This window comes from Phaenicophaeus curvirostris, chromosome 11, assembly GCF_032191515.1.
Source record: "Phaenicophaeus curvirostris isolate KB17595 chromosome 11, BPBGC_Pcur_1.0, whole genome shotgun sequence".
NCBI lineage: Eukaryota > Metazoa > Chordata > Aves > Cuculiformes > Cuculidae > Phaenicophaeus > Phaenicophaeus curvirostris.
In genome coordinates, this window is record NC_091402.1 from 23,350,572 (window position 1) to 23,377,650 (window position 27,079).

Genomic DNA, 27,079 nt, shown 5'->3' on the forward strand with positions numbered 1-27,079 from the left:
GCTATATTTTGCTACTTGGGCATATGTGTCTTAATTATATTTCTTATTTTCCTCCTGTCCGTATAGTCGGCACTGTGTCACTCTGGGTGCTACAATAAGGAGGACAGTCAGTATAAGTGTATACTTAAGAAATATGTGGATTTATTCTCCTATGAATGCAGACAGTTTCTTCCTGTAAGTTCGTAAAAGTCTATATTGAGTTTCTAGAAGATCCTGTGTGATATAATGGCAGAAGGAAAATAAAATTGGTTTCCTTAAGTATATAAGAAAGAATTCTGTTTTTGGGGGTTGAGTCTTGTCTTTCTTCCTTCGACTCCGGGTAACTTTGTTGCAGTTCATTTGCAAGAGTGATTTCTAAGCTGGTTGATGAATTATGGTGCTTATGTTACAGGGAAATCTTAGTAACTCAAAAATAGAAATCAAATTGCTTGTTAATTCCTTCTAGTGACAGGTGGTGAATATACCAAAATTAAACTTTAGTCACAGATGGAAACAACACGGTTGCCAAGTTGTTAAATTCCCTGCTAGGTGGGTAAGATGGGTAAGAGTGATGTCAAATGCCTACTTCATTCAGTACCTCATGAGAAAGAGATTTCTTTCCTCCCTCAGTCTCTTTTCAGGAGGAGACTGAGATTACTTTTATTTTGTGACTGCTATCTAGGAAATTTAAATAAATTTTAGTTGCATGCGGCTTTGAAATAAATAAGTAGCAGATGTATATGAAACAATCCAGAATTAACACTTCAGCATTAATACATAGAATGCATTTTTTAAAATGTTTTCCTTCATAAAATAATGTACTTCCTGTTCCAGAAGCATGCCACTGTATTTCTCTGCAGGGAAGAATAATGAATTCATATTAGGCTATTATTTTTACTTAATATTCCATAACATGTTTCATGATCAAAAATAATCGGTTTTCTTTCATCTTAATTTAATGTTCCTGCTTTCTGTTGATTGATGTTACTCGTTGTAGTCCTTCTTGCCACTCTTAGTAAGCCCTCCTTATTTCTGGGAAGGCTGACAGCTCAGGTGAAGCTATCAGCACTCCTATTATGTAACAGGATTGGTGCCTTCTTTTTCCATTTGTTTAGCGTGTGTTTACAAAGGATAGCTTGTTAGGTAGAAAAATTAAAACAGCTAACATTTCTATGGGTTTGTTTTCTTTCTGTTTTCCTCAGACATCTTTATTTCTCCCTTTCCTGTCTTCTGCCATGCCTTATTTAGCAGACAGTACTTCAAAGAGCAATTCTGTTCTTTAACCTGGTTGGTGTTTCACAGCAAATTTTCCTTCTGTGCTAAACGCAATCTTTGCTTGACTGAACGATGGTTAATGCTGTCTTTGCAGGATGTGGTACTGCAACAGGAGGAGCTGAAGATGAAGGGGAGGCTGAAGCTGGCTGGATTGAGGGTGCTGCCATCCTGCTTTCAGTTATCTGTGTGGTACTTGTCACTGCCTTCAATGACTGGAGCAAGGAGAAGCAGTTCCGTGGACTTCAAAGCCGTATTGAGCAGGAACAGAAATTCACTGTTGTCCGAGGGGGGCAGGTCATCCAGATCCCAGTGGCAGAGATTGTGGTTGGTGACATCGCACAGGTGAAATATGGTAAGTTTTCTCAACTGGATGACTACTCATCTGAACTTCACTTGTTCTCCTTCCCTTTCTAGCAGAATAGATTCACTTCACTGGAAGTGATTTAAAAGGTAGAGAATTCTGTGTTGTTGTTGCTGTCCATGGTGAGATAACAAGCGGGCTCTTAGGGGAAAAGGAAAACCCAAGATACTTGCTATAAAATTGCAGTAGGTAATGAATTTTGGTTTTGCGATCTTAGCTTCATTTCACTGACAAGGACTGCTCACACAAAGGTAGTTCTCTTTCATGGAGGATTACACTGTTTGGAATTTTTGAGTCCTGTCCAGTTAGGAATGAAAGGGAGTATTTTTAACTGCTCTGTGGAAGGGAGTTGTGCCTCTGTGTTCACCCCAGCTCAGAGGCTGCTCCAGAGCTGTGGATCCTGCACATCCTCCCACATCGGGAGCTTCTCGGAGGTGGTTGCCTTACAGTTACATGCCGTAGGGAAAGCCCTCTGCTCCACTGCCCAGGGAGACCTTTGCAGGAACTCTGTGTATTCTGTATTTGACTGAACAAGATAATTCCAGCAGAATGCCTGTTCTGCCAACCATGAAGTCTCTCCTGGACTCAGCTAAGGGCTTCCTGGGAGGAGAAGGCAAAAGGGCAGCATGAGCCACTTCCTATGAAGGCTGACAGAGAAACCTTTGTGTCTTGTTGCAAAGAGTACTCCACCTGCCAAATCTCACTGAGTGTTACTTTTGTCATATGTTAAATGTGATACGTTCTGATTTCGGGATAGCATTAGGCAAAAAAAGATTTGCAAAGGGCCTTCCCTATAGGATTGCAATATTATCGCTGATACGGACTGATAAGGCAGTTACTCTTTCACCTTTTCTTTAATTCCACGTTTAAATGTCATAATTGTTAATTGTGATTGTGTAATAAAAATCATTATGTAATCATAAAAACAATCTCACTGGACCACTGTGGTTTTCCTTACCGTGTTCTCACTGACAGGTGATCTTCTGCCTGCCGATGGGATATTTATTCAAGGAAATGATCTTAAAATTGATGAAAGTTCTTTAACCGGAGAGTCAGACCAAGTCCGCAAATCTGTTGACAAAGACCCAATGCTGCTGTCAGGTAAATCTGCTTCAGTTCTTGCTGAGTTCTTTTTTATGCACTGCTTTGTTCGTGGTTTGGTTTAGTTTGATTTTCCATGCCATCAGGTTTTGGTAGAGCAGATACAACTGATCTTTTAAGCACAGCCACTGGCCTGTGTCTCTGTCACACCGAAGCCACACTCTGGTTTTCACTGGTGTGCAATTATTTCTGATCATTGTACTTGCTTTATAAATTGAGAAACTAAAGAAACATTTCTAGAAGAAAAGGGAAGTATCACTGAGGGAAATAACCATTGTTTCAATTAATTGTATGTTGGTTTTAATTTAACCATTAAATTTCAAAGCCTTTTAAAGTCTCCTTAAACACTTCCTTCGGTGCGTACTAGAATAATATACAAAAATAGGGATTTTTGGTGTGTAATTATACTGGCCTCTGTATAGAATTATGAAGTGTAACATATCTCTCTTGGTACTATAGTGAAAGTCTTGCATAAAATATTTAATAGTTCTTTTAATTTTTTTAGCTATATATGACTTCAGTTGCATATTTTCAGGTACTCACGTCATGGAAGGCTCTGGACGAATGCTTGTAACTGCTGTTGGTGTGAATTCTCAGACGGGCATAATCTTTACACTGCTGGGTGCTGGAGGAGAAGAAGAAGAAAAGAAAGATAAGAAAGGTAAGTTTCACAACACGTAAGGCTGCTCCAAAGAAGGCTCTTGGGCTTTGTGTAGGCAGAACTCTCCTCAGTTCTTGAGAAATAAACGCAATTTTTGAAACTGCCTTTTTTGTTTACATTTTTGTCATTACATGTCACACAGAAAAACAGCAAAAGCTGTTAACCAATAAATAAATTGGATAACAAGATGTTTTTCCCATGTGAAATTGCAGGCTCAGTGCATAATTAAATGCAAGGGAGTACATGGACATACTCCCATTGCCATGTCTTCTTTGCATATATCCATGCTCACCTAAAATTTGCTAAGGTTTTGCTCTTGTGCATTTACATCTATGTAATATCATTTTCAGAAAAGAACAACTTGGCCATGGAAATGTCTTTGAGCTTCAAAATGAAATAAATAAATAAATAAAGCTAATCTGAGGCTTTCTGCTAGCCTAGCTGGGTGATGTCAGTGATGGACTGCAGAGGCATTTTGACTTGTTAAGGTGGAAAGGTCAAACTAAGAATAGAGAAAGACAAGAAAGTGGCAGTAAATGTTAACAGAGTTTAACTTTTCCCTGTATCAGTTCATGAAATCAAGCCATCTCTTCAGACTTCCCACCTTATCATGGTGTGATGTCATAAGGAATTGATAATTTATGGGTTGCACACTAAGCAGAAACATGTGTGTCCTTTCCAGTTTTTGTTCATACAGTCTTGTAAATTGTTTAAGTCTACTTTCAGAGTTTTCTTCCAAGTTTGTTCTAAGAATATTTACTTTTCTGATGTAGTTAAGGGTCAGTTAATACATTCTTTAATGACATTTCCACTGTTTTTAGTAGTTTTCATTGTTAACAGCAATGTTTACTTATAGTTTAATGAACATCTTAGTATCTGTCAGGCAATGTGATTCCACCTTTTCCATTTCCATCCTTTTAATTTGCAGTTGCAGATGGGAAGGCCAAATTCAAATGGTTTTCTTGAGCTACAGTTTCCATTTCTGAACATGTTCAAGTGTTTGCACTTGACTCCATGTCACTCTGAGGAAAACTCTTTTTACTTGATGCAAGACAGTTTACCCTTTCATTTCTGAGCAATACCTGCTAGGCACGGTCACTTCTAGGATCATCAAAAGGAGAAAGACCAAACTTCCCAAAGGAAAACTCTCTCAGACTGATTTTGAACAGTTTCTTGGAGTCTGATCTTGCTGTCACTAGGAGAAAGGCAACATCCAGACACAGACCTGTCAGGATCTGGCAGCATCTGTTGTGACAGCATCTGAGGACATGGTAGATGAGAAGAAGCAACCTCAGGACCGGTTCGGCAGTGGGAGCTGCCTGCCCTGAGGTCCTTTGTTTCACTGGGGTGGCCTTCTCTGTGTATTATTTTGCTCAGTACACTGGCGATTTTTCGTGTTTCCATGTGGATAGCCTTGAAAGAGAGAGGGAATTCCGAGAGAGCAGAGTAACGCACTGCACGGTGGTGATGACAGAGATTCTGGCAATGGTGCGTAAGGGCTGGTTCTGTGAGACTCGCTCTAACTGAGTGTAGCTTCAGTGCCGTGTTTCTGGTGTTGCTCACAGCTCTGTGCTGTCTGCAGAGGGCGGGCTGAGCGCAGATTGAGGCCCACACTCGAGTTATCTGCTCTCCTCTATGAACCTGTGACTCTGAAATTCTATCGGTCATCAGTGTTTGTTTTGGTCTGCTGTGGGTTTGCTTCTATCACTCGTTAACATTTTGTAACAATGACCATGCAGGTGTGAAACAGGAGGATGGACATCAGCTTCCAGGTAGAGTAAGAACTGCACTGCATCAAATGAGAGGACCAGGCTTTTAGCCAGCAAGCTTTGGTGTCAATCAGGGTTGAACTGTGATTAAAATAATTATCTCTGAATCAGTCCAGTTAAATTGAAGAATAATTCCAAATCAACAGGATTGTTCATGGCAAACATTTAGGTGTGCACGCGTTCTTGGTGTTGCAAATCTTAGTGTTAGGTTTGGGCAATCAGTTATTCTCCACAAGTAAATTATGGTATATTAAATGTTGGGATGCATGATTTGCTGCTCGCGGTTCATGCTGTGCTGGTTACTGAGTATCCAAATGGAATGAAAAATAAGCATGAGGAACCAAAACAATTTAAGTTATTACCAATCATGGTAATCAAATTTACAATTGAAATTTTCATGAATGCAGTTAACACAGAGTGTGTTTTTAAATCCGTATGCTGTTTATTTTCTTCTCCCAATTTGCTGTTTGTAAATAAAACAAGACCATTTTTCTTGAATAACAAACCAGTACAGCGTGAAACAGTTGCTACAGGCCAAGTACTGAGGAAGCACAAGAGTCTCAATCAGGATTCATCACAGGACTTGTGTTCTGTTGTGAGCCATTAACCAACAAAAACAACACAAAGCTTACAGTATCTGGTATTTGTAGAGATGAATTTTCTCTCATATTAAAAACCATAATAAAACCGTCTTTGAGTTTTTCACCTTCCTGTTAGGAAGGATTGCTTGACCCATGTCTCTCCAATGCAGATGATTGCTGAAAACAAAAAGAGCATTTTCTTTTCTAGTACTTTTTTTATCATAAAAAGATAGTTATTTAATGTCTGTTATTTGGATTTAAGTAACCCATTATTCTCTTCAAGGCTATATTTGCCAAGATTCTGTATGTCTTCTGCATTTCCACATGCAATATTGAAAAGCTTAATGTTTCTGTTCAGATCAAAGCGCTTATTAACTAGGTTACAGCAGGACGGAGGTTGAGCCCATGTGGGACTGGGATATGTCAGCAATAACGCATCATAATATGAACCACTGCGTAAAATAAAAAATATGTAATGTTGTCTGTACTATGTAGTATGCTATGTATCTTGAAACTACCCATAAATTGCATAAATTCATTAACTCAAGGGAAATATTTCAATCGTTTTAATATTTGCATAAGACTTCAATTAAAGTAAAAAAATTACACCTGAAAACCAAAGCAGCATACATAGTACTGTGTACAATCAGTTCTCACCAACTTTGTTAACTTTATTAAATATCTTTAGTGTCTGTTTATTTAACTCTTAGTATGATTACTCCATATATGAGTTTTTTGTCCTTACTTTGTAATAACATTTTGCTTTTAAAAGTTATGTTAATTAATTTAAAACATTAATTTTGGAGAAAACAAAGCCATGGTATTCCATAAATGTCTTTTGTTTTGTCATGTGCATTTGTTCATGTTACTATTATTATTTATTCTTTTTTTTTATCCATTGTTGCTCAGTAGATTCTTCCCATCCCTCCTCCCACCCTCCTTCAGCTACAGATGGTGCAGCAGGTGCAAATGCTACCGATAATGCAAATGCCAGCTTAGTCAATGGTAGGTCAAGAACACCTAGTGTGTTTTATTTGATAGATTTCTTTCCTGACTGTATGAGATTCTCTCTTCCTGTTCAGAGCTGCACAGATGTTGTATGTGCATGTGATTACCCTCTGAGAGATCCTGCTCCATAAACTCTGTAGTTACTTATAAGAGATGCCACAAAGATGCTGCGACTTACTGTCTTTACTGACACAGAATTAAGCACGAGAGAGGGAGAAGTAGGAATTATGGTCTACTTGCCTTTAATTAAAACTGTAGTTAAAAGGAACAGTTAAGTAAGGCTACTTTCAAAACTTTTGAGTGACCCGTACATGAAGCTTCACTGCAAAGCTCTTTATTTACACATTTGTCAGCACAAGTCTGAAAGAGAACACCGTGGTAAATGGTTTATATCTTCTTTTCTTCAGACGTTTATGCTGAGCCATGCAAGTTACTGGGTACTGAGTTAAGCATCTGCTGAAGTGCTTGGCTGGATGAAACCAGTGCTCAGTGAGATGCAGAAATGAGTCCAAAGTTTTTGTAACCTGGTCTCTCTGTTAGCAAGTTTTAGTTGCTGGGTAAATATCTGTTGTATTTGGTCTTAATGTCTAAACTTAATACAGAAAATTAGTTCCAAGGGATATTAAATCAGTGTCTGAAGCATGTGGCTTTCTGTCCTCTTCTCCCCCACCAGAAATAAGTTACTGTCCCTGTTCAGAGCTGAGAGACATGCACTCGGTTCTCTGCAGTGCACAAAGCGTAGAAGTCATTTTTTTGGGCATACTTTTGCTCTGAACTCTTTTGAGGTGAGGCAGTTTAATTAATTCAGCAGATCTTTGATCAGCATGGGCAGGAGACATTTTCTGCAGTTCAGCTTATCTGACTTTGTGTTCAGAGAACAGACACTTGGCAAGCAGAGTTAGATCAGATGGGTTTGGAATCGTCTGGGAAATGGCCACAGTCTGGTTTCTGTTCATACTATGCATTGTTGTAGTCAGCAGTGATGAGGAGTTAGATAGCACTTAGAATGTAGATGCTTTGGAGGGGAGAGAGGAAGGAAACAAAGTTCTAAAGCAAGGAGACTAAGGTCATATAGGTATTTTTTCAACCTGGATCAAAATAAGTTTTTCCAATAGTGCCTGAGAATTCTCCCTGAGATATGACTGCAAACAAGCGTTTTTACCAAATCTGTAATACCTCTAAGCAGAAGGTACCTTCAAATAAGGAAAGATGCTATATACTTGAGTAAATACTTAGCTCAGGAATGCCATTGCTTGTTACTTGAATAGCAACACCTACCCATTTAAATAAAATGTTATTATCTGAGTTGTCAATATACGGTTGACGCAAAAGAAGTGGGTTTCTTTCCCATCACTGGCATTACAGTGATAAATTCAGTTAGGTTTGTGACACAGCTGATTTGTTACCTGCTGTCTCAAAGGAACTATTATGGGTTCTGTTGGATTCACAGAATCACAGAATAACCAGGTTGGAAGAGACCCACTGGATCATCGAGTCCAACCGTTCCAGGAGTTGAGACTAAATACATAATTGTTTGATGGTGTCTTTATTAAAACTATGGACCATGTGTTCCACTTTTAAAAGCTTACAAGTTAAGGTTATGAGCAGATCAGAAAATGTTACAGAAAGATAGTAATTCATGACATTTTGTCCATTTTTTAAGTAGTGTATTTAGAAAAGGGCAGTTTCTTAAAAGCAAATACTAGAAGCTGCAATTGGTGTTTAGAGGTTGTTTACCCCAAATCTGGTTTGAAAGGAGTGCTTATCATTGATGGGTAGAGCCCCACCTGGTTCCTAAATCAGGATTTCCATCTTGGATTGTTGCTTGTTGGGTTTTTTTTTCCCCACATTTGATACTTGGAGTACTCGATAGTTAAAATTATATTCTGATTTAGAAACATCATACCAGACTCAGAGAAGTGTCTCAGCTGAAATACTTCACATCTGCTGTGAGTTCTGTCAGTTCTGGCATAGGTCCCCTCATGTTCAATTCCTGCAGAGCAATTTGCAGTTTTAATGTATTTTGAAGTATGCTCTGAATTATAAGTGAGATTATTCAGTAAGCGCATAGAAGAATTATCTGAAACTTCCTATTTGAGACAGTGCAATCAGGTTGATTCTTTCATAGTTACCCTGGGTTTTATTAGTCCGTTAGCTCTGATATTACACTGCGTGAAAGAATTTGTCATGATTCACTTCAGACATGTTTGATGTCACTTTTCCTTCTATATATAGATTTGCAATGTGTGACTGGCTTGGCATGGAGAGGGCTAGAACTCACTTCTATTGCAAGATGAAACAGTTTGGAAAACCAGTAGGGTGTTTCATATTTCCTGCTCCATCACAGCAATCGAGAACACAACTCGATTAGCTTCTCCAATGGATTCCAAGAAGTTCCTCCAATGTACAAATAATTTCTACTGCCACTGACAGGTGTTTGTTGTTCTGTCTCACTGGCTCATTGTGAAGGACTGAGAGAGATCGAAGGGAGTCCTTTCTTGGAGAGATCTTTTGGAGATGTAACTGTATTGGAGTAAGAACTTAGGCAGTAATGGTGCTGTGGTGATGTTCCCAAAGACAGGAGTTTTAGTGAGAAAAAGCCAACAACCAAAACCTTTTGTATTCCAATTCAAGACCTTCACAGTGACTGCACAATACAACTCTTACTAGAAACCTTTTTTTTTTTCTAAACCTTCAAATTTTTCATCCTTGCTTAGAAAAGCGATAAGAATACACTCAGATGAATTCCTCTGGTTCTCAGGGCCCAAACACTGTTCCTTTTACTTACTTATTTCCAAAAGAAAAAGAAGAAAAGATTGGAAAAATTGTGTAAAAACATATTATGTTTTATAGGAATTATATACTATTATATTATTATATATTATTATATATACTATTATATTATGTATAATAATATAATAATATATTATCAAAATATTAAGAAGTACTCATATGTTTAATACTTCTAAACACTGCAGAAAGATCAGGTAGGATTTCTGGTCCTAGCACTGCCTGAAAGGAGAAAGGATCTCTCAGCAGTAGTGATTCTGTCATCTCAGTTTCTTTCTTAATTTCTTTCTTCATTCATAAGCCAAGCACAGGGTTAAGATTATTTGAAACGAGGAGGAAATAAATCCTTTACAGCTTTCTTTTCTTTATCATAGTTGCCTAAATTGCCTGTTCTTTGTTATTCTGCCTCAATAATTGGAATATACCAACAAAAATGGCCATTAGGCAGCTCTGCAGTTCAACTTGCACCACGTGCGGGAGTCATTGAGGAGATTCCACAATGAAAACGAACTTGCTTTTGTTCAGGTTCTCAGACCCGTGCCCCTCAGCAAAACCTACATCCTTGATGTAGACACCCCCTTTTTATAAGTCAAGGTACAGCCAAGGCAGGGAACAGAGTTGGACATAGAGGCAGCAGCGAGTGCTGACGGGCTCACCTCGGCACGCGTCGGCGATCCATCCCAGCGCCGAGGTGGCCACATGCAGCGATGCACCCTCTCCTCTGGTTCCGTGCTGGGGAATCTCCTGTAGCTTGTGAAAGGGGGGGACATGTTGTGGGGATTGATGGTGATTAATTGGGCCGCTTTTGCTCTTTTTGAGAGGGATGTTTTTAATGATCTCCCAGTTCCTGTGAAAACACAAACATGCAGGAATTGCATCTTAGCCTTTCATTTACCTACTATTTATTCACAGGATAGACGGAGCAATTCAACACTTACATTGAAGCGTGATTTATTCTGCTTTATTATGCACGTCAGTGCCAGCTGCATTGTTGCAGGAAGCCAGAAGAACAGGATTTAATTGCCATCATATTTATTTTGTAATTGTTAATGATGCATTTCTTATTAGAATGCGTCAAAAAATCCTGTAGAGGTGTGCTTCACTGTCAATTTGCTAGCATTATTTCGTTATTGTGCATAGTGCATACCTACAAAAAGAGAATGTCATCCATTCTGAATGTCATCCTTGTAGAACTCAGTAGTCTTTTCCGTAAGATAAACTAATTTATAAGTGGGAAGGTTTTGTAGGGTATCCCACCAAGAAATTTTTAAACCTTTTGAAATTGTTTATAGGTTACTCAGCCACAAAAGCTTTTTACACTCTGATTTGTACTTTGCCATTTTTATTTCACATACGCTTTGAAGTGGCATGTTTTCAATTTAAAAAAGAAATAAGGACTTCACTGTGGTAAGACTATATGTAGCTAAAATGTAAAATTGGAAATGACAGATGCACTTGGCAAATCTTCCTTTAGGATAAACCTGAATGTAGGATGATCACCCAGCAATTGTATTTACAGGAGTAAATTCCCAATTAATACAATCAAGGGAGGAAAATGTAATCTTAAAATCATATCTGAATCTGACTTACATTTATATTTATTTATATTTGTTAACACTATTATTTATATTTTGTCTTAGTTTACTAAATAACGAATTTAATTCTGGAATGAATTAAGAAATGCACTCTGTTTTCCAAAACTAGACCTGTGGGCTTTTTAAGTCCCAGCTCTCTGAAATTTCAGTGCAGGGATTTTGTTCAAATTCTGCTTTCCATTGGATTCTTTTTATTAGTCCCACCCTCTAAATTTATGCAATTTGCTCATAGACATATATGCTGATATTTAGGATTGTATGTGTTACAACCTTGAACTTGACTGCAGTTCTTTGAATGTGTCTGGCTAAGTTGCCCATGCTGCTAAGTAAATGTATGATACCAATGGTTGCTGATCATAAAGAACATCTGTAACGTGCCCGTTACTTTTGTCTATCTGTTTGATTTAAATTCCCATTTTCATGTTCTGTCTTGGGTGAAGATTGTTTACTGTCTGTTGTCTGTTGAAATTTTTCATCATATAGGCAAAATGCAGGATGGGAATATGGAGAACAGCCAGAACAAAGGTAATCTTCTTTCGTATTAAGGAGGTTGTGGATTTTATGTTTAGCATGTAGTTACGTTCTGTTAAAAAAATAAAATGAAAATCTGTGGTTTATTCCTGTGTGTAAAAATGGCCCTTTTGTTCAAACAGAACGTTAAAAAAACCCAAACAACCAAACCCAACAAAAACGTATCAAAGAAATTGGACCTTACACAACACCAAGATATTTAGGATAGAAGATCAATGTTTCTAATAAGCCACTTATAGATGATAGTTTTGTGTCATAAAGCTCATTTGAATTCATTATTCTTGTGCGAGTTATGTACACTATGTTTTGTTAGTGAATTTCCAACCCTATTTTTGATATGTCTTGTCGTTTTTGGTGTTTAATGGTGTTGTCTGGACACGTTTTCTTTTGCAGGGAGAAGGTAAAGTAATAACAAAATGAAACTTTAAAGCCAGAGGTTATTAAGCAATTGAAAAGTGTATCGTAAGGGTAAATAATAGGAAGATTAAGAATCTTAAGAGTTTCTTATTTAATGTATAATCTCAGGAAGATATTGAAATAAACGTTTTGCTTTCTCTGAAGCAAAGTCATGGTTCACTTTTTATTATATGAGATGCAGCTATCATGACTTCATGTTTTCTTTGAATTATGCCAAATAAGTAAGATAAACTATAACTTTCTCTTTTCAGATAATAATAAAGATTGCAAAGATGATGCCTCCCAAACTGAATAGATAAACTCAGTGGTTAATGGTACAAACCTATTAAATAAAATTATCTTAAATGAATAAGTTTTAAGGTTAGATAGACGAATCAGATTTCCAGGTCAATTAAGCATGGTTTTGAACAATCTGTTCACAAATGTCAAAGCAAAGCTGTTTCATCTCATTCTAGATAATTCACTTCTGTCTGTGTTCAATGCAGAACAGACACATACACATATATAAATCGGAATGTCATTGCTTTTAAAAGTCATGCCTTCCTCTTTGATACCAAAATAAAGTTTCCTTATATTAGCATTAGCGTTCTTTCATGAGAGGGTGGTTTACCCTTTACACGATGCGTGCTTTCTGTGGGAGAACGATGATGGTATTGCCATCAGACCTGATGGCAAACTTGCTTGAACGCTGAATGCCATGGAAACTGCTAAGGTCTGGTATTATCTAGAATAGCGGTTGGCAAAGTGCGCTCTGCTGGGCACCGAGGTGCCCGTGCAGCCAGGGGAAGTGGTGCACAGGTCATTTGTGGAACCACACTACCTGCACAATGTTGCCATTCAAAGTATGACTATCAGGCTGCATTGTGCTCTCTGAGCTGTACCAAAATGTAGGGAAACACGGACTGTCTGTTTGCTAAAGCATTTGTGCTCCGCTATTCTAAGAAGTCCTGCACTACTGCTATTGGCCAAGAATTTGCAAGACATTAACTGATATATATGTGTATAATGCGGTGTCACTCATGGTGTAATAAATAAATAAAAGCCCTGATAGTTTTCATGGTACTTGACAAGCAGCGCAGAGCACAGCCCCATGTGGGTGTGCTTGTCTGTCTGTGCTCCTGCAGAGCCCTGCTGGGGCCCGGGGGGCAGCTTCTGCCCTGGGAGTGAAGTGCAGTTCTGTGCAGTTACCATCATCTGTGTTGCCATCAGCCCCTGCCATGGGTGTTGCTGGTTGAATTCTGTAAGTACCAACACTGAGATAAAAAGGATGGCACGTACTTTTGGAGTAACAGTTTTGTTCTGCATTGTTAGCCAAGCAGCAGGATGGGGCTGCTGCCATGGAGATGCAGCCACTGAAGAGTGCGGAAGGGGGAGAGGGAGATGACAAAGACAAGAAGAAATCCAACATGCACAAGAAAGAAAAATCTGTTCTTCAGGGGAAGCTGACCAAGCTGGCAGTCCAGATAGGAAAAGCAGGTATGGCTGGGTAATGAACCCAACAGCAGAGTGTTGCACTAGCAACAAAGGGGCTGAGAACAAATTACTTTTAAAAGAGGTAGGTGTGTTTTACTGCAAAAAATGTGTGTGACATTGAAGATATTTTAGTTTTCTAAAACTTAGCTTTCATTATCAAGAAACATTATCCTGGGCAACAGGAATTGTAATAAATATTTGAATCAAAATAAAATGTAGCTTTTCTTATAGTCAATGTGCCGAACTGCAGTAATTATGTATTTAATTTCCTCTCCTATTAGAACTTCTGAGTGCAGTTTCAGAATCTCTAATATCATCTCCAGTATCACTCATACAGTATTTCAGTCTTACGGATTCCAAAATCATTCTATTCTCTCTTAATATTCATGTTCCTGCCTTCTATTCAAATATGACACGTCTCTTGACCCTTGTATCCGGTACCATCTGGTCCCTGCTGTTAGAAGTAGCACTTCTTCTCCAACATGTAGGTAGAAAGTGAGAATCTTTCATACTGACATAATGTTTACTAGGTTCATTTTTCTAGTGGTATTAAAAAGATCTTGATCTGTATCGAGTTCCTTGGCTGAGGCCCTACAGCAGATTTCTAACTCTACCTGGGTTCAGTCTCCTTTATTCTTCTTCATCTGATTTTTACTCCTGCTGTTTCTTGTCATTCTGTTTTAAGTTCATTACACATGGTTGATCACAACACCATGATGTCTCTTTTTCTCACCAGTACATGATGCAGAATCTCTTTAATATCCAGTTTCATGGTTTGCCCAGTTTCATGTTCCTGCAGCTTCTCTGCTTTGTTGCTAGTTGTGCAAGAAGCATTGGTATAAAAACACTTCATTTCTCATGGTCATCAATTTCTTAGATTACATACTTTTCTACATTGCCTTCTGACCATTACTCTCTCTGGTATTTTGGCACGCATGTGAATATCACTTTTAAAGTAATTGTATAGGTGTTTCTAACCATAATGTGGCAAGTAATATGAATTAAATTAATTAATCATTGCCTTGTTTGGTTTTTCTTCATCTCCGGGCATCCTGTGGGGATGTCTGGCATTGTCACAAGTATTTGCCTGAACAATGTTTTAATGGATTCCTTTATCTTCTGTCATTTAGCGATGTCACTGACTCATCTGTTTCCCATCAACCTGAGCATCTTTTAGCTTAACATTTCATTTTTTTTAACTTCAGTCAAGACATGAAATTCACAGTATTCTCCTTGTATTGTGTGATCTCACTAGAGAGAAATTAATTTATTCTGAAATACAGGCTTAACTGCTTCATAGAAAGCTGCCAAAGAGCAGGAATCATAGCAAGGCAAAATAGATATTCTAACGGAGTTTTTATTTGTAAACTCAAATCCAGGAACAAAACTGTGGAGGAGGGGTGCTATCATAGCAAAGTCTGTGCCACTGTGAGAGCATATGAAATCCCTGGGAACTTTTGTGGATTCTGTGGAACAATTATTAGTCTCCCTTGTGCTATCCTGTCAGTGTTGGACCTCTCTTGAGCCTCTCCTCATAGAAACATGCACTGCCTGTATGTGTCCCTTTGGAAAGGGAAAGCTTGGCAACACTAGCATATATCGCGTTTTCAAGAAGAAGGGTTAAAACTGTTCTGTGGGTCATTCTGCAGGATTGCCTCATTGAATTGAGCCGGACACATAAGCAGGGCTTTTCTAAAATGTTTTATACACCACCGTAAAGGACAGGAGACTCCTTTTCTCAGGCCTCTTAAGATGGGCTTACTGAAAAGCAAGATGAGTGTTTGAATATGGATAGACAAGTAATTTGTAAAAGGGGGAGGTTAAAAGGACGGACAAATGTTGTACCACTCCAAGTAATGTACTAAATTAAAAAGAATTTAGCTTCAGCAGCTGTGGATCTCCTGTGGAACCAGACCGAGGAGTTTAAAGTCAGCAGTAAGATGGTGCTCAAAAACTGATGCAGGAGTCAGTGGTAGAACTCATTGCTTCCTTACTCTCCAGAATGCATGCCCACTGTAAATGCACTATAGGAATGGTTTTTCTATGTCGTAAAACTGATTGATATCATCATTGTTGGTACTGGTGAAAAATGTCACATAGAATAACAAAGTAATTTTGTATCCAATTCAAAGGTAATTTTAATTGCACATGTTTTTAACGTGGGGGTTTTATAATAATGGATTATTTCTCTTTTCAGGTTTGGTGATGTCTGCCATCACTGTTATAATCCTGGTACTGTATTTTGCCATTGACACGTTTGTGGTCAACAAGAAGCAGTGGTTGCCTGAGTGCACTCCTGTCTATGTTCAGTATTTTGTTAAGTTCTTCATTATTGGTGTTACTGTACTTGTGGTTGCCGTTCCTGAGGGACTCCCACTTGCTGTCACTATCTCTCTGGCTTATTCTGTAAAGGTAAGAAACATGGAAAAGAATTCTGGGAGAAAAAAGCTGTTCACTTGAGTTTACTAGTGAGTTAGGCTTCAGGTTTTATCAGTTGTGATGAAACTTGGCCTGTAAATCAGTGTGCTCAAAATCTTAAGAGGAGTAAAATTTCTCTAAAGTGAAACTTTCTTTTATATTGAAAGTATTTCTGACAAAAATGCAAATTCCTATGTGTTCTAGTATAGCTCTTTAGAACTACGCATTCTAGGACTATCAAGTAGTAGTAATACTGAATTAGTTTGCAAAGTTACCAGGAACATATTGAGCAGAATTTACCCTGAGAATAATCCAGTCGTCTGATACAGAATAACTTTGTCTTCACATTTTCTTGTGCGATAGTACAATATTTTGACAAGGATTTCCAGTCTTCAGGAACACTTTTAAAAGAAATTAAGAGTTTAACTGGAGCTTTCACGTACTTTTCTTCAATGCAGTTGCAGTTCTTTTTAGCCAATGTAAATGACACTGTTAGGAAATTAAAGAGTCTTAAAATCCTGAACTTGTGGATTACTCCGTTAACTACCTAGCAGCTTTCTCAGATGGTTTTAGCAATTCACTCTGGTGGGCTTTCTTTAAATGTTCTGGGAGTCCTCAATGAAGATTTTGCAAAGTTTATTTCCATTTAGTACGCAAGCAAACGAACATAACATTAGGAAGGAGTAGCTTGAATCATGGAATCACCAGGTTGGACAACACCCACCGGATCATCGAGTCCATCCATTCCTATCAAACACTAAACCATGTCCCTCAGCACCTCGTCCACCCGTCCCTTAAAAACACCTCCAGGGAAGGTGACTCAACAACCTCCCCGGGCAGCCTCTGCCAGGGACCAGTGACCCTTTCCATGAAAAATTTTTTCCTAATGTCCAGCCTAAACCTCCCCTGGCGGAGCTTGAGGCCATTCCCTCTCGTCCTGTCCCCTGTCCCTTGGGAGAAAAGTCCAGCTCCCTCCTCTCCACAACCTCCTTTCAGGTAGTTGTAGAGAGCAATGAGATTGGACTGTGTTGGTTTATCAGAGGTGGAATTATTGCATGGATCCTCACAGCCTGGGTGTCTGAGAGAAGGGCTGGGTTGTTGCCCGGATCAGAGTTGAAGTTGAGCGAGTGCTATGTTCTTATGATCAAGACTAAATACATGCTTTCTTCCTTTTTGTAACTGATGTTAAAAGTCTGTCAAAGCAAACCTTGAAGGTTTTTTTATTTTGCTTTTTCTCAGAAAATGATGAAGGATAACAATCTGGTCCGCCACTTAGATGCTTGTGAAACTATGGGTAATGCTACAGCCATCTGCTCTGACAAAACGGGGACGCTAACAACCAACCGGATGACGGTGGTCCAAGCCTACGTTGGTGATGTCCACTACAAAGAGATCCCTGACCCGGATTCTGTACCTGCCAAAACCCTTGACTTGCTGGTTAATGCAATTGCTATCAATAGTGCTTATACTACAAAAATCCTGGTAAGTAGACTTTTCCTGTCAATAAAACAAAACGTAGCAGGAGGAGTTGTAATTTCTTTAAGTGTTCTTATTTCCGTAACATCCTGTTGTTGATTACAAAGCACTGAATACTGCTGAGGTCCTCAAGATGATAAGAGATGCTGTAAAACCAGTTTATTTGTTTTTACTTCAAGGATAGAGATGTCCTTGTAGGTACGAGACCTGGCTACATTTTAAACTCTCCTGCTGCTGTTGGATTGAGATAGCCCAGTTTCAGTGCAGGTAAATTTGCTGACACAGCTGGTTTCCACTGAGAATTCATAGCTCTAAATTTATTTTTGTTTAAGAACTTTCAGTAAATTCTCAAATAGGACAAATTGAATTAGTTAAAGCAGTGAAGTTAATGATCTTCATTCATTCTGGTTTGAAGTGAATTCCATCCAGAAGTATTTTGTTCAGCCTGTAAAGGAGGACAATGGAAATACCATATTTGCTTGTGCCATTAGATTCCGAGGTACAGAGCTAATTAAGGGCAAAAATCTTCTGCCATTCCAGTGGATTTGTCGGTCAAGCTTCATCTTCATATGGCAGAATGAATTCCTTTTTTTAATTTATGCATTTATGTGTTGTCTTTATTATAGCTCTTTGCTGAGTTTAGTGCTACTGGCTTGTGTGCACTTGATGTTTGTTTTCAAAGTAGCCTTTTAAAATAGAATCGCAGAAAACAATTGGTGAAATACAGCTGAGTGCTGGAGTGTCCGTTTCCTTTAGTTCTTGCTACTTAAATGTCTGGGTATTAGCTACAATTAACACCTAGAAGAATAATGTTCAGCAAAACCTGATGCAGATGTGCTAAGTGTGTTTGTGGCAAAAGTGGTTTAGAAATGAATGCTCCTGAGGGTTGCGTAGCCAGGGATAGCACCCAAAGTTGAGGAACAGCCAAAGCACCTTCAGAGTCATCTGTGCTGGGATGCGCTCACTGTTCTGTTTGCACTGAAAGTTCTCGGGGAAGGGAAATGTGTGGAGAAGCAGCCGTATTGTTAGAGCCTAGATAAGGTTAGAGACTTCTGTAAAAAGAGAAAAGGAGTCAAAGTAATCCTCAACAGACAGGCTGGGATTAAGACAAGGAAATCGGGCAAACTGGGCTGAAGGATAACAGGTTGCTGTATAAATATGTGTTTTGATACCTGCTCTAGGGGTAATGCTGGCCACCAGCACCAGTCCTCGCTGTCCCAGTGGAGTCTGACACTGGGAGGGCTTTGGGAAAATGTTACCAGCGCTGGCAGAATTGTCCTCGTTCCTAGGAAACACCAAGGCAGAGCTCAGGCAGACTGGTTGGTAGCGAACTCGGGTGTGATGGGCAGAGCCAGACTCTGTGCCAGCTCTGCTTCCTTTGCTTTACATTTGCTGTTCACTCTGAGTGCTGGGGATCAGACACCGTAACAGTGTTTCTGGTCAGTTTCCACATCGGTTTCCAGTTTCCATCCTCTCCATAACTCAGGACAGGTTCAGGTATCTAAGGCAAGGGAAGGCGTTAGACTTTCCAGAGTGATGCATCTGCAATATTAAGTGTAACGTTCTTTCTCTTGTGGTAACAGTTTAACTCACTGGAAAATTTCTGAACAACTTCACTTTGGTCTTAATATAAATTTGATTTTGTTTTCCGTTGGCTTGACTTAATTGCTTCTTGGTGAGATGAGTTACATTTGCCTATTAAAGCGAGTCACCATTTCAGTTCTGGTTTTAGGTCTGCAGAGAGGCTGATTCTCTGCAAAAATGGTAAATAGGTGAAATCTGCTGGAAATCACCTTTGTGCTGGATGCATATCAGATACCACTTATCTGTGTAAAATTAATAGTGATGTTTTAGCTATTATAACAGTATTGTAAGACGAAACCTCGTGATATGGGCCCCATGAGAATAACAACTCCAGCATCAGAGGAATTCATTTTGTACATACTTTATAACAAGCTTAAGCTGAAGATACAAGGTATTGTTCCATAGCCCTCATTCTTTTTAAGTCATAAATACAGTAAGGGAGTTGTTTCCAGGTTGAAGTATACAGGATTATTTTTCTAGCTGCTAATACTGCATGCATACTTGTGCACCAATTCTTAGAGCATATTTAATCAAATTGTGAATATCAGTTCAAACCCAAAGGGCAACTAAGTGTTATGTTGCCAAGATTGAATTTTACATATTCTATTTTTGGTTATCTAGTTATGCATATGCTGCAGATTGCGCTTTGTATGAACTTCAGTGTGATCACATATGGGACCATAAAATTAGTCAAGATGCTCTGCTGAATGAGAAATATTCCCTCTTGCATTGTCTTTTGATTAAGGGGCAATTGAACCATTGATAAAAATATAAAAGGAAAATATCACTGCTTGAGATAAAAGATTCGAATTTCCCTGAGAAATTAAACACAAATTATTCCGACTGAACAATAGCATCATTAAATATAGTTCTTTTTAATGCTTTCCAAGTTACTGGGTGAGCTGATTTTGCATTCCATTAGCTTCAGAGCAACTTTAATGCTGCTTTTATGCTGTTTATGTGAAGCTGTTCTCCAGAAAACCTTTCTTTTCTAGTATTTATCTCTTAGGTATCTTTCCCACACAGAAATAAAAATTAGACTTCATACATTTTTGCATGTGTGCTATAATGAGGACTGTAAAGCTTCTCTTACTATGAAAAGGAAATTTGCCTTTTGGGGATAGTTTGATTGCACTTGAAGCAGAAGCACATTGATTTGAATGTCGCAGGGCAGCAATGACATAGAGACAGCAAATATCAAAAGTGGTGTTTTGGACCCTTCCATTGAGCTCTTCATTCCATAAATTCAGTTTTATTAGAAAAGTACTTCTTCTAATATTCTGACAACTGTTCGAGAACATAGATGATGTGCTTGCTGGATGGGTGTGATGTGTTTTTATTATGAAGAGATTGAAATTCGTATTGAGTTGAGTGAAGTTCAGCACCAGTGGGAAAGACGCAGCTGAAGCCGCTGTTGTTGGGGATCCAACCCAGGCATTTCGTTTGGTGCTTGGCAGGGGCACAGGGTGGGGAAAAAAAGCTACTTATGCCTGTCTGAGGTGAGTATCCAGATCTGCACCAGGACTGTTCTCAGTTCTGATGATCTGGAGTGCCATTATGTGGCACAGTGTAGCGGCATCCTCTACCTATGGATCTTGAAGGAAAAAGGATGGAGATGTCATGGAAAAGTGACAAAGCACTCACTCCCTTCCACAGCTTCTGCCCACTTAGAAAAAACAGAAATTTCTGTCTTTATCTTGATTTCCATATGTTGTTCCCCGAGTGATAACCAAGTGTATAATTTAGATATACACTATAGATGGGACCAGACAAGGCAGGCCAAGGTATCTTTTTATATGTAATGGAAAAAATTCCCAACAATAATTTCTTTAAAACTTTTTCATCAAGTCCTTAGTAAGCATTTTCTCGGAATAAGTGAGGCAGGAAAAAAAACAATCTATAGTGTGCATATTATTTACTGTGTAAATAATAATTATTAGAGATAATATATCATGTAGCTGTTTGTTTCTGCTTGTAGGAATGGCAGTTAGCAGAATGGTGATCTTCACACATCACTTGCCATTGAAGTTTTATATAATAAGAGGTACAAATATAGCTTTTCTCACTAAATTTGCTACTGAGCTAATCACTTGAAATAATCACGCTTAGTGAAGACTGCTTGACCACATAAAGCACTGGACGTGTTGTTATCCCAGTCATGCCCTCTCTGCTGTCAGTACACAGGGGCTCTGTCTTGCTATCAAAATCTTTCTTTAATAAAGTCTCTTTTGGGAAGTTGTGTGCAAGGGGTGGAATGGAACCAGCTGCCCCAGGGGCTTCTTGGCAGTTGCCTGTGGGATGGCCTTACCTTGGCAAAGGCTGCCCTGCAGCTCTGCTGCAACACTGTCCAGCTCCCTGGCCGTTGCGCCTTTCCACAAGTGGCCAGACTGCCAGGGGGAGGCAGGGTGCTCAGATAGAGCTGGATCTTCTCATCATACAGGAAACGATACCCGGAACGGCACTTGGCAACTGGACTGCAGCTCCCAAAACTCTTTTCCTTAGTTCCTAGTCTCCTTCTCCATCACAGAAAGGGGCGACTGTCCTGGCGCAGCAAAAACAAAGATGGATAAATAGAATAAACCCTCACTGTAGAACATAGCGTGACAAATTGTTCCCATACAAGCAAAAAGCTTACGATCAATTTAAATTGTATTTCATTATTTCCTTTCTTCATGTGACAGAAAACAAGGTAATAAAACCCTCCTTCATAATGACCCTTTCTGCCTTCACAGTTTGGTATCTGGAGATTCCATTTATTCCTGTTGGAATAAATAATCACTGCAAGCATATAAACAGGCCTGGCGGTCACTTGGAAGCTTTTTTGTTACCATAACATCACTTGCCATGTTAGCTTTTTTTTTTTTCCCTGCTTGCCCGTATGAAAATGAGTATATTGGATTTTTAACTTGCTCTGTTGCAACCAATTTTCCCTATTACCTTGCACATGATTTTCTTTTATATTATTTATATTACTTTCATGTTTGTATTTCCACTCATCTTGCACTGGCATAAGATGATTCACTTATGGGGATCACTGCCAGCTATTCCCAAATGCGCCTGTTAATAAACGCAGGCTTTTAAGGTCATGTTTCCTGCAAGGTATGCCAAAGTGTTTTCATCTTAGTATACTTGTATATAAACAGAATACCTAAAAATGCGTATAAATATTGTCTGATCATTTTTAGATCCCTTTAAAAGAAAACAAAACAACACAATTAATTATTTTAATACGTACTAATTTTTTATGCCTGTGGTATCCTGCTGAGCTGACTGAAATACCAGGTAGGATTTCGTGTTAATGCTTCGTAGGGGATATTATCAGGGAGCGTGTTTTCCTGGCGGGTTTTTTATTCTGTGGTTTCTATTTATTCAAGTTAGCAGAGGATGAAGTTACCCTACCTACCCTTCACTCGAAAGGAGAAGGGCTGACAGTGCTTCATGCCCCTTTGGAAGCGGCTGTATATTTGGAAGAGGTGAGAGACAGGTTTTTCTGGGAGAATTTTTCCATGAAGGACAGGATGTTCAGCCTCTCCATCATTCCTGTCCTGTTTCCTTCTGACTGAGTAATCAGATGAAAACTGGCTGCAGTCTTGCAGCCTGCTCTCCTGCCCAGCAAAGGCATCATTTGTAGTGTCCTGACAAGGAGGGAGCTGGCCAGAGGACTGAATTCACAATGCAGCTCAAACATTACCCCACCAATCACGCAAAAAAAAAAAACCTCAGAGAAAATATTAGATAAGCATTGCTCCAACATATTATATATACTTGAGCTCATACCTTTGGCTCCCCAATGCCCTCTCTAACTAACCAAAATGAATTTAAAAGTAATTTCAGCTGAGACACACTAGTACAGACTTGGAGGGGTACATTTGGTATGAGAAGTGAAATAGCTGCTCCTGGTGATTTAGAAATGGATGCTTGAAGAACTGTTTTCCTTACTCTGGAAATGAGTATTGTTAACAGAGAAGAACTATAATTATGATGAACTGTAATCATCTAGCTTAAGTCAAGTGAAAAAACTTAAATGTTTCATTGGGAAAAATTTGCCTTGCATTTCCTAAATTCAGCTCCTTAAACTACAGAAATTGTTTGCTGTGGTGCTGCAACCACAAAAGCACTGAAGATTAAGACCGATTTTTGCTTTGGTTTGGTCTTTCTAGAAATTTAGTTTTCCTAACTGAGATGTACTTTGTAGAAGAAAATAGAAAATGCAAAGCCTTAATAAGTTTTGCAAATGCAGACTGATCAGATCAGCACCTGTAAATACCACCTCTCTTGTTGAAACTCAGGCATTTGATGTGAATGTGTAAAGGCAATGCATTTTCTGTTAGTTAATGATGTAAGGATTAAATTCTTGCAAAGTCTGATCGTTATCACCATATGTGTTTCTCAGATAGTGGCAGCGGGTCTTTGTTGGCTTGGTTTTATGGTTGGGTGTTTTTTTTAATGTTTCTTCCAGTTCATTAGCCTAAAGTGATGATTTAACATCACAGTGCACAACAGGATTTCCAGTTCTAATTAGTAAAAAGTGTAGAAGAGGTTATGCAAATTAAACTGAGTGTAGAAATAGATAATGTGGAATAGATGGTGTACGTTTCACAGCTTTGTGGCTGAAGTCCAGGTACAGTGGCTAGGAGAAAGAGTGGCATGAGAAGCACTTCAGGCTACTGGCGGGGTTTGTAAATGTGATGTATTTTATAAATGTGGTTAATTTTGATTAAGAGAGTTAACTAGTTGATTGAAACTAAAGAAGATGATGTAACTGGAATTTCGATGATGACATGGTAAGAAACATTGAATAATGTTTTCATAGACACCCTTGAGGAGAGAAAGTTTTGAGGTGCTTGGGAGAAAACTTTGTAGATGGCTGTAATATGTGTTGGAGTGACTCAAAGGATGCTTTAAAACACACAAGTGCTCATTGGATCACTGCTATAACTAAAGAAAACATATCTTTGTTTCCTCAAATCTAAAAGATGAGCTTTCAGCCTTGAAATGGATGCATTAATGCTTGTAATGTTGGCAAAACGATATGTAAACCCTCATATGGGTTCTAATTTGGAAATACACCTTTTAAACTGCAGACATTGTCTTGAAATTGAACTTCCACTGCCTGATCCACTCAACATGATGCAGTTTGTCTCCTGTCTCTGGTTTCCGTGTCTGCCACACTCATGAAGCCAGTCTAGTATCAGCCTGCAGTAAAATGTCAGTTTATTAGATCTAAAACAAGGTAGCAGATGTTTGGGCTGTCATTATGGAGCTACCAGTTACAATTCTGCAATTAAGTGCAGTTTCTCTTTTGCACTCAACGACAAAGTGTTCAACTCGTTTGTCATTCATGGAAATACAGCGAGCTTTTGCCAAATATATGGAACAAATTATCAAAAATGTATAAAATCTGTTAATCTGTTCTTAATTTTAATCAATGTGGTTTAGAAATGGCACATTAGTCCCTGGTCTGTGTTCTTCTGATATTGATAATGGGGTGAAACATGCTCTTGCTTCTTTCTTTATAGCTAGCTTTAACTGAAACCCTGTACTTAGACTATATTTAAAGTAAACTGGTTGTTAATTAAAGTAAGTTAATAACAGTTACTGTGTCTAATTATTTTGATTACATAGGTTACTTGTCAAGCATTCTTGTTGCACTTAAACAAAGCTGGAATGGCCCTGGTATAAATCTAACAATTGCTAGCTTCCTGGGAATGGGACTGTACGAAAGGATGAGTGGAGATCTTTTAATGTCCACATTTTGAAATGGAATACATTACTCTCAAAATTTGAGAGCCAAATTGTCATTAAATGACATGTTATAATGGAACATATGAACGGTTTTGATCAGTAACAAAAGGCAAGTTCCTTGAGCCAGACAAACAAGATCTTGTATAATAAATGAGACTCTGATGAAGAAAATATGGAGCAAATCTGGGTCTTTAAAACTCAGTTTGATAAGCTCTGGAAACACTAAAGTTGGAGTATCCTAATCACAACTATGATTAATCAGTAGTGTCATAACGAAGCAGAGCTCATTCTTTGCATGGTAATGCGGTGCATTAATGTACCTCTGTTGAAATCCAGCCGTGAATCGTTGTCATTTCGAATTGAGAGGGGTTTAAAAATTATTTTAATTTTTTAAATTAAAAGACATCCAGTGTTCTGTTTTAATTATTTTAATCTTGAAATGTAGACTTTTTCTTATAAAAGGAAGAAGTTCAAGTTAGAGAAACAGAATTGATGAGGATATATAAAGGGATAACTCATGTGGTGCTTCTTTGTACAGATTTGCTAAATCTGACACACGTCAGTGGTTCCTTAGAATCAGAATTGTTCAGTTACATGTGCAGAGCTTTATGAAAACATATTATTAATTTTAAAAAGTTAACAGTTAATATTTTCATAATTTGAAATAGGAAATTCTTGCCCTGGCCCCAGTTAAATTAATTACATAGTTAAATATAGTTAAATATAACTTTGTTAACTACGTCAAATGTTGCTTCTAATATAGCTATCATGCTTTTTCCCTGGTTGTGAAACTGAAGGAAATAGCAGGTTTTATTCTGATGAGTTCTAGTAAGTTCTTTATAACCAGGAGTGATCTCCGATGACCAGTGTAAACTGCTCGTGTGTGTCAGCGAGGCAGGCTGAAACCTGGCTGAGCTGCTGTCTGGGGGTAGTGATAACAATCCCCACCTGGAAGCTGGTCACTCGCAGTAGATCCCCGTGACCCATTAAGGGGGTCCAATGCTGTTGTACATCAATTAATCATCGGGATGAAGAGGCTGAGTGCCTGACGTGCAAAGTGAGGGTTGACTGTTCAGCCTGGAGCAGAGGAGGCTCAGCATTATCAGCATGTGTAAGTTCCTCGTGGGAACTTACAGACGGAGCAAATAAAAACAGTGAAGCAGATGGAGTCTGACTCTTCTTAGTGGTGCCCAGTGAAAGGAGAAAGGGCAAGGAGAGCAAACAAACATAGAAATTCCATTTAAACACAGGAATCCACATTTAACTGTGAGACTGGTCAAAGATCTGCACAGGTTGCCTAGAGAACTGGTGGAGCCTCCCGCCCAGGTGGTGTTGAAAACCCAGCTGGAGCTGCTCTGCTTGAGTCTGCTTCCGCGGAAGCACTGGGCTTGGGTGCTGTCCTGAAAAAGGGAGGCTGGTGCCTGTAATTCTGTGCAAATGTGTACACGGCTAAATGAGGAGCGGCTGAGAGAGCTGGGGTTGTTTAGCCTGGAGAAGAGGAGGCTGAGGGGTGACCTCATTGCTCTCTACAACTACCTGAAAGGAGGTTGTAGAGAGGAGGGTGCTGGCCTCTTCTCCCAAGTGACAGGGGACAGGACAAGAGGGAATGGCCTCAAGCTCCGCCAGGGGAGGTTTAGGCTAGACGTTAGGAAAAAATTCTTTACAGAAAGGGTCATTGGGCACTGGAACAGGCTGCCCAGGGAGGTGGTTGAGTCACCTTCCCTGGAGGTGTTTAAGGCACGGGTGGACGAGGTGCTGAGGGACATGGTTTAGTGTTTGGTAGGAACGGTTGGACTCGGTGATCCGGTGGGTCTCTTCCAACCTGGTTATTCTGTGATTCTGTGGCTGATATGTCCATCATTTACAGTTAAATTGTGAGAAAAAGAAACAATTTTCATGTTTGTGGTAGTATTTTTTTAGCCTTATGCTTTTATTATTCAAATGAGCCAAAGTTAAATTTGTCCTTCAACTAGAAGGGAAATTAATTATTTGCCTATAAAATTAAGGGCAAAGTTATTAGCTCTCTGAATATAAAGATAAGTGGAGTAGACTGTCACACCAGTGTTTCAGTCTGTTCTTCATGCATGATTTCATCTTCTTGCATAATCACTCTTGGGGGAATTTATGGATAGTTTCCTTTTCCCCATGTTCTGTTATGAGCTGCAACAAGCGTGAGACCATATTCACTGAGGCACATCACTGCTGCTCTCTTAGCTCTGCCAAGCTGATAGGAAATGTCACACTGATACATCGCATAATTAGAGCTGGCCCCTCTCTGCATGATTATTGCCTTGCTGTTATTTAAGGCAACAAGA

General features: G+C 38.9%; 1 protein-coding gene across 9 annotated transcripts in view; it reads left to right on the forward strand.

Moving 5' to 3' along the window:
• ATP2B2 (ATPase plasma membrane Ca2+ transporting 2) overlaps positions 1 to 27,079 on the forward strand; it is a 211,913-nt gene that overhangs the window by 130,060 nt on the left and 54,774 nt on the right. For 5 of the 9 annotated variants that reach the window (XM_069865493.1, XM_069865497.1, XM_069865498.1 and 2 more), the window contains exons 4-11: positions 1,349 to 1,606; positions 2,591 to 2,716; positions 3,252 to 3,377; positions 6,640 to 6,732; positions 11,604 to 11,645; positions 13,380 to 13,544; positions 15,739 to 15,953; positions 17,199 to 17,441. In XM_069865493.1, coding sequence (XP_069721594.1) covers positions 1,349 to 1,606; positions 2,591 to 2,716; positions 3,252 to 3,377; positions 6,640 to 6,732; positions 11,604 to 11,645; positions 13,380 to 13,544; positions 15,739 to 15,953; positions 17,199 to 17,441 — 1,268 coding nt within the window. The remainder of the gene's footprint in view (positions 1 to 1,348; positions 1,607 to 2,590; positions 2,717 to 3,251; positions 3,378 to 6,639; positions 6,733 to 11,603; positions 11,646 to 13,379; positions 13,545 to 15,738; positions 15,954 to 17,198; positions 17,442 to 27,079) is intronic. The other 4 variants (XM_069865496.1, XM_069865501.1, XM_069865500.1 and 1 more) reach the window with 2 other exon arrangements.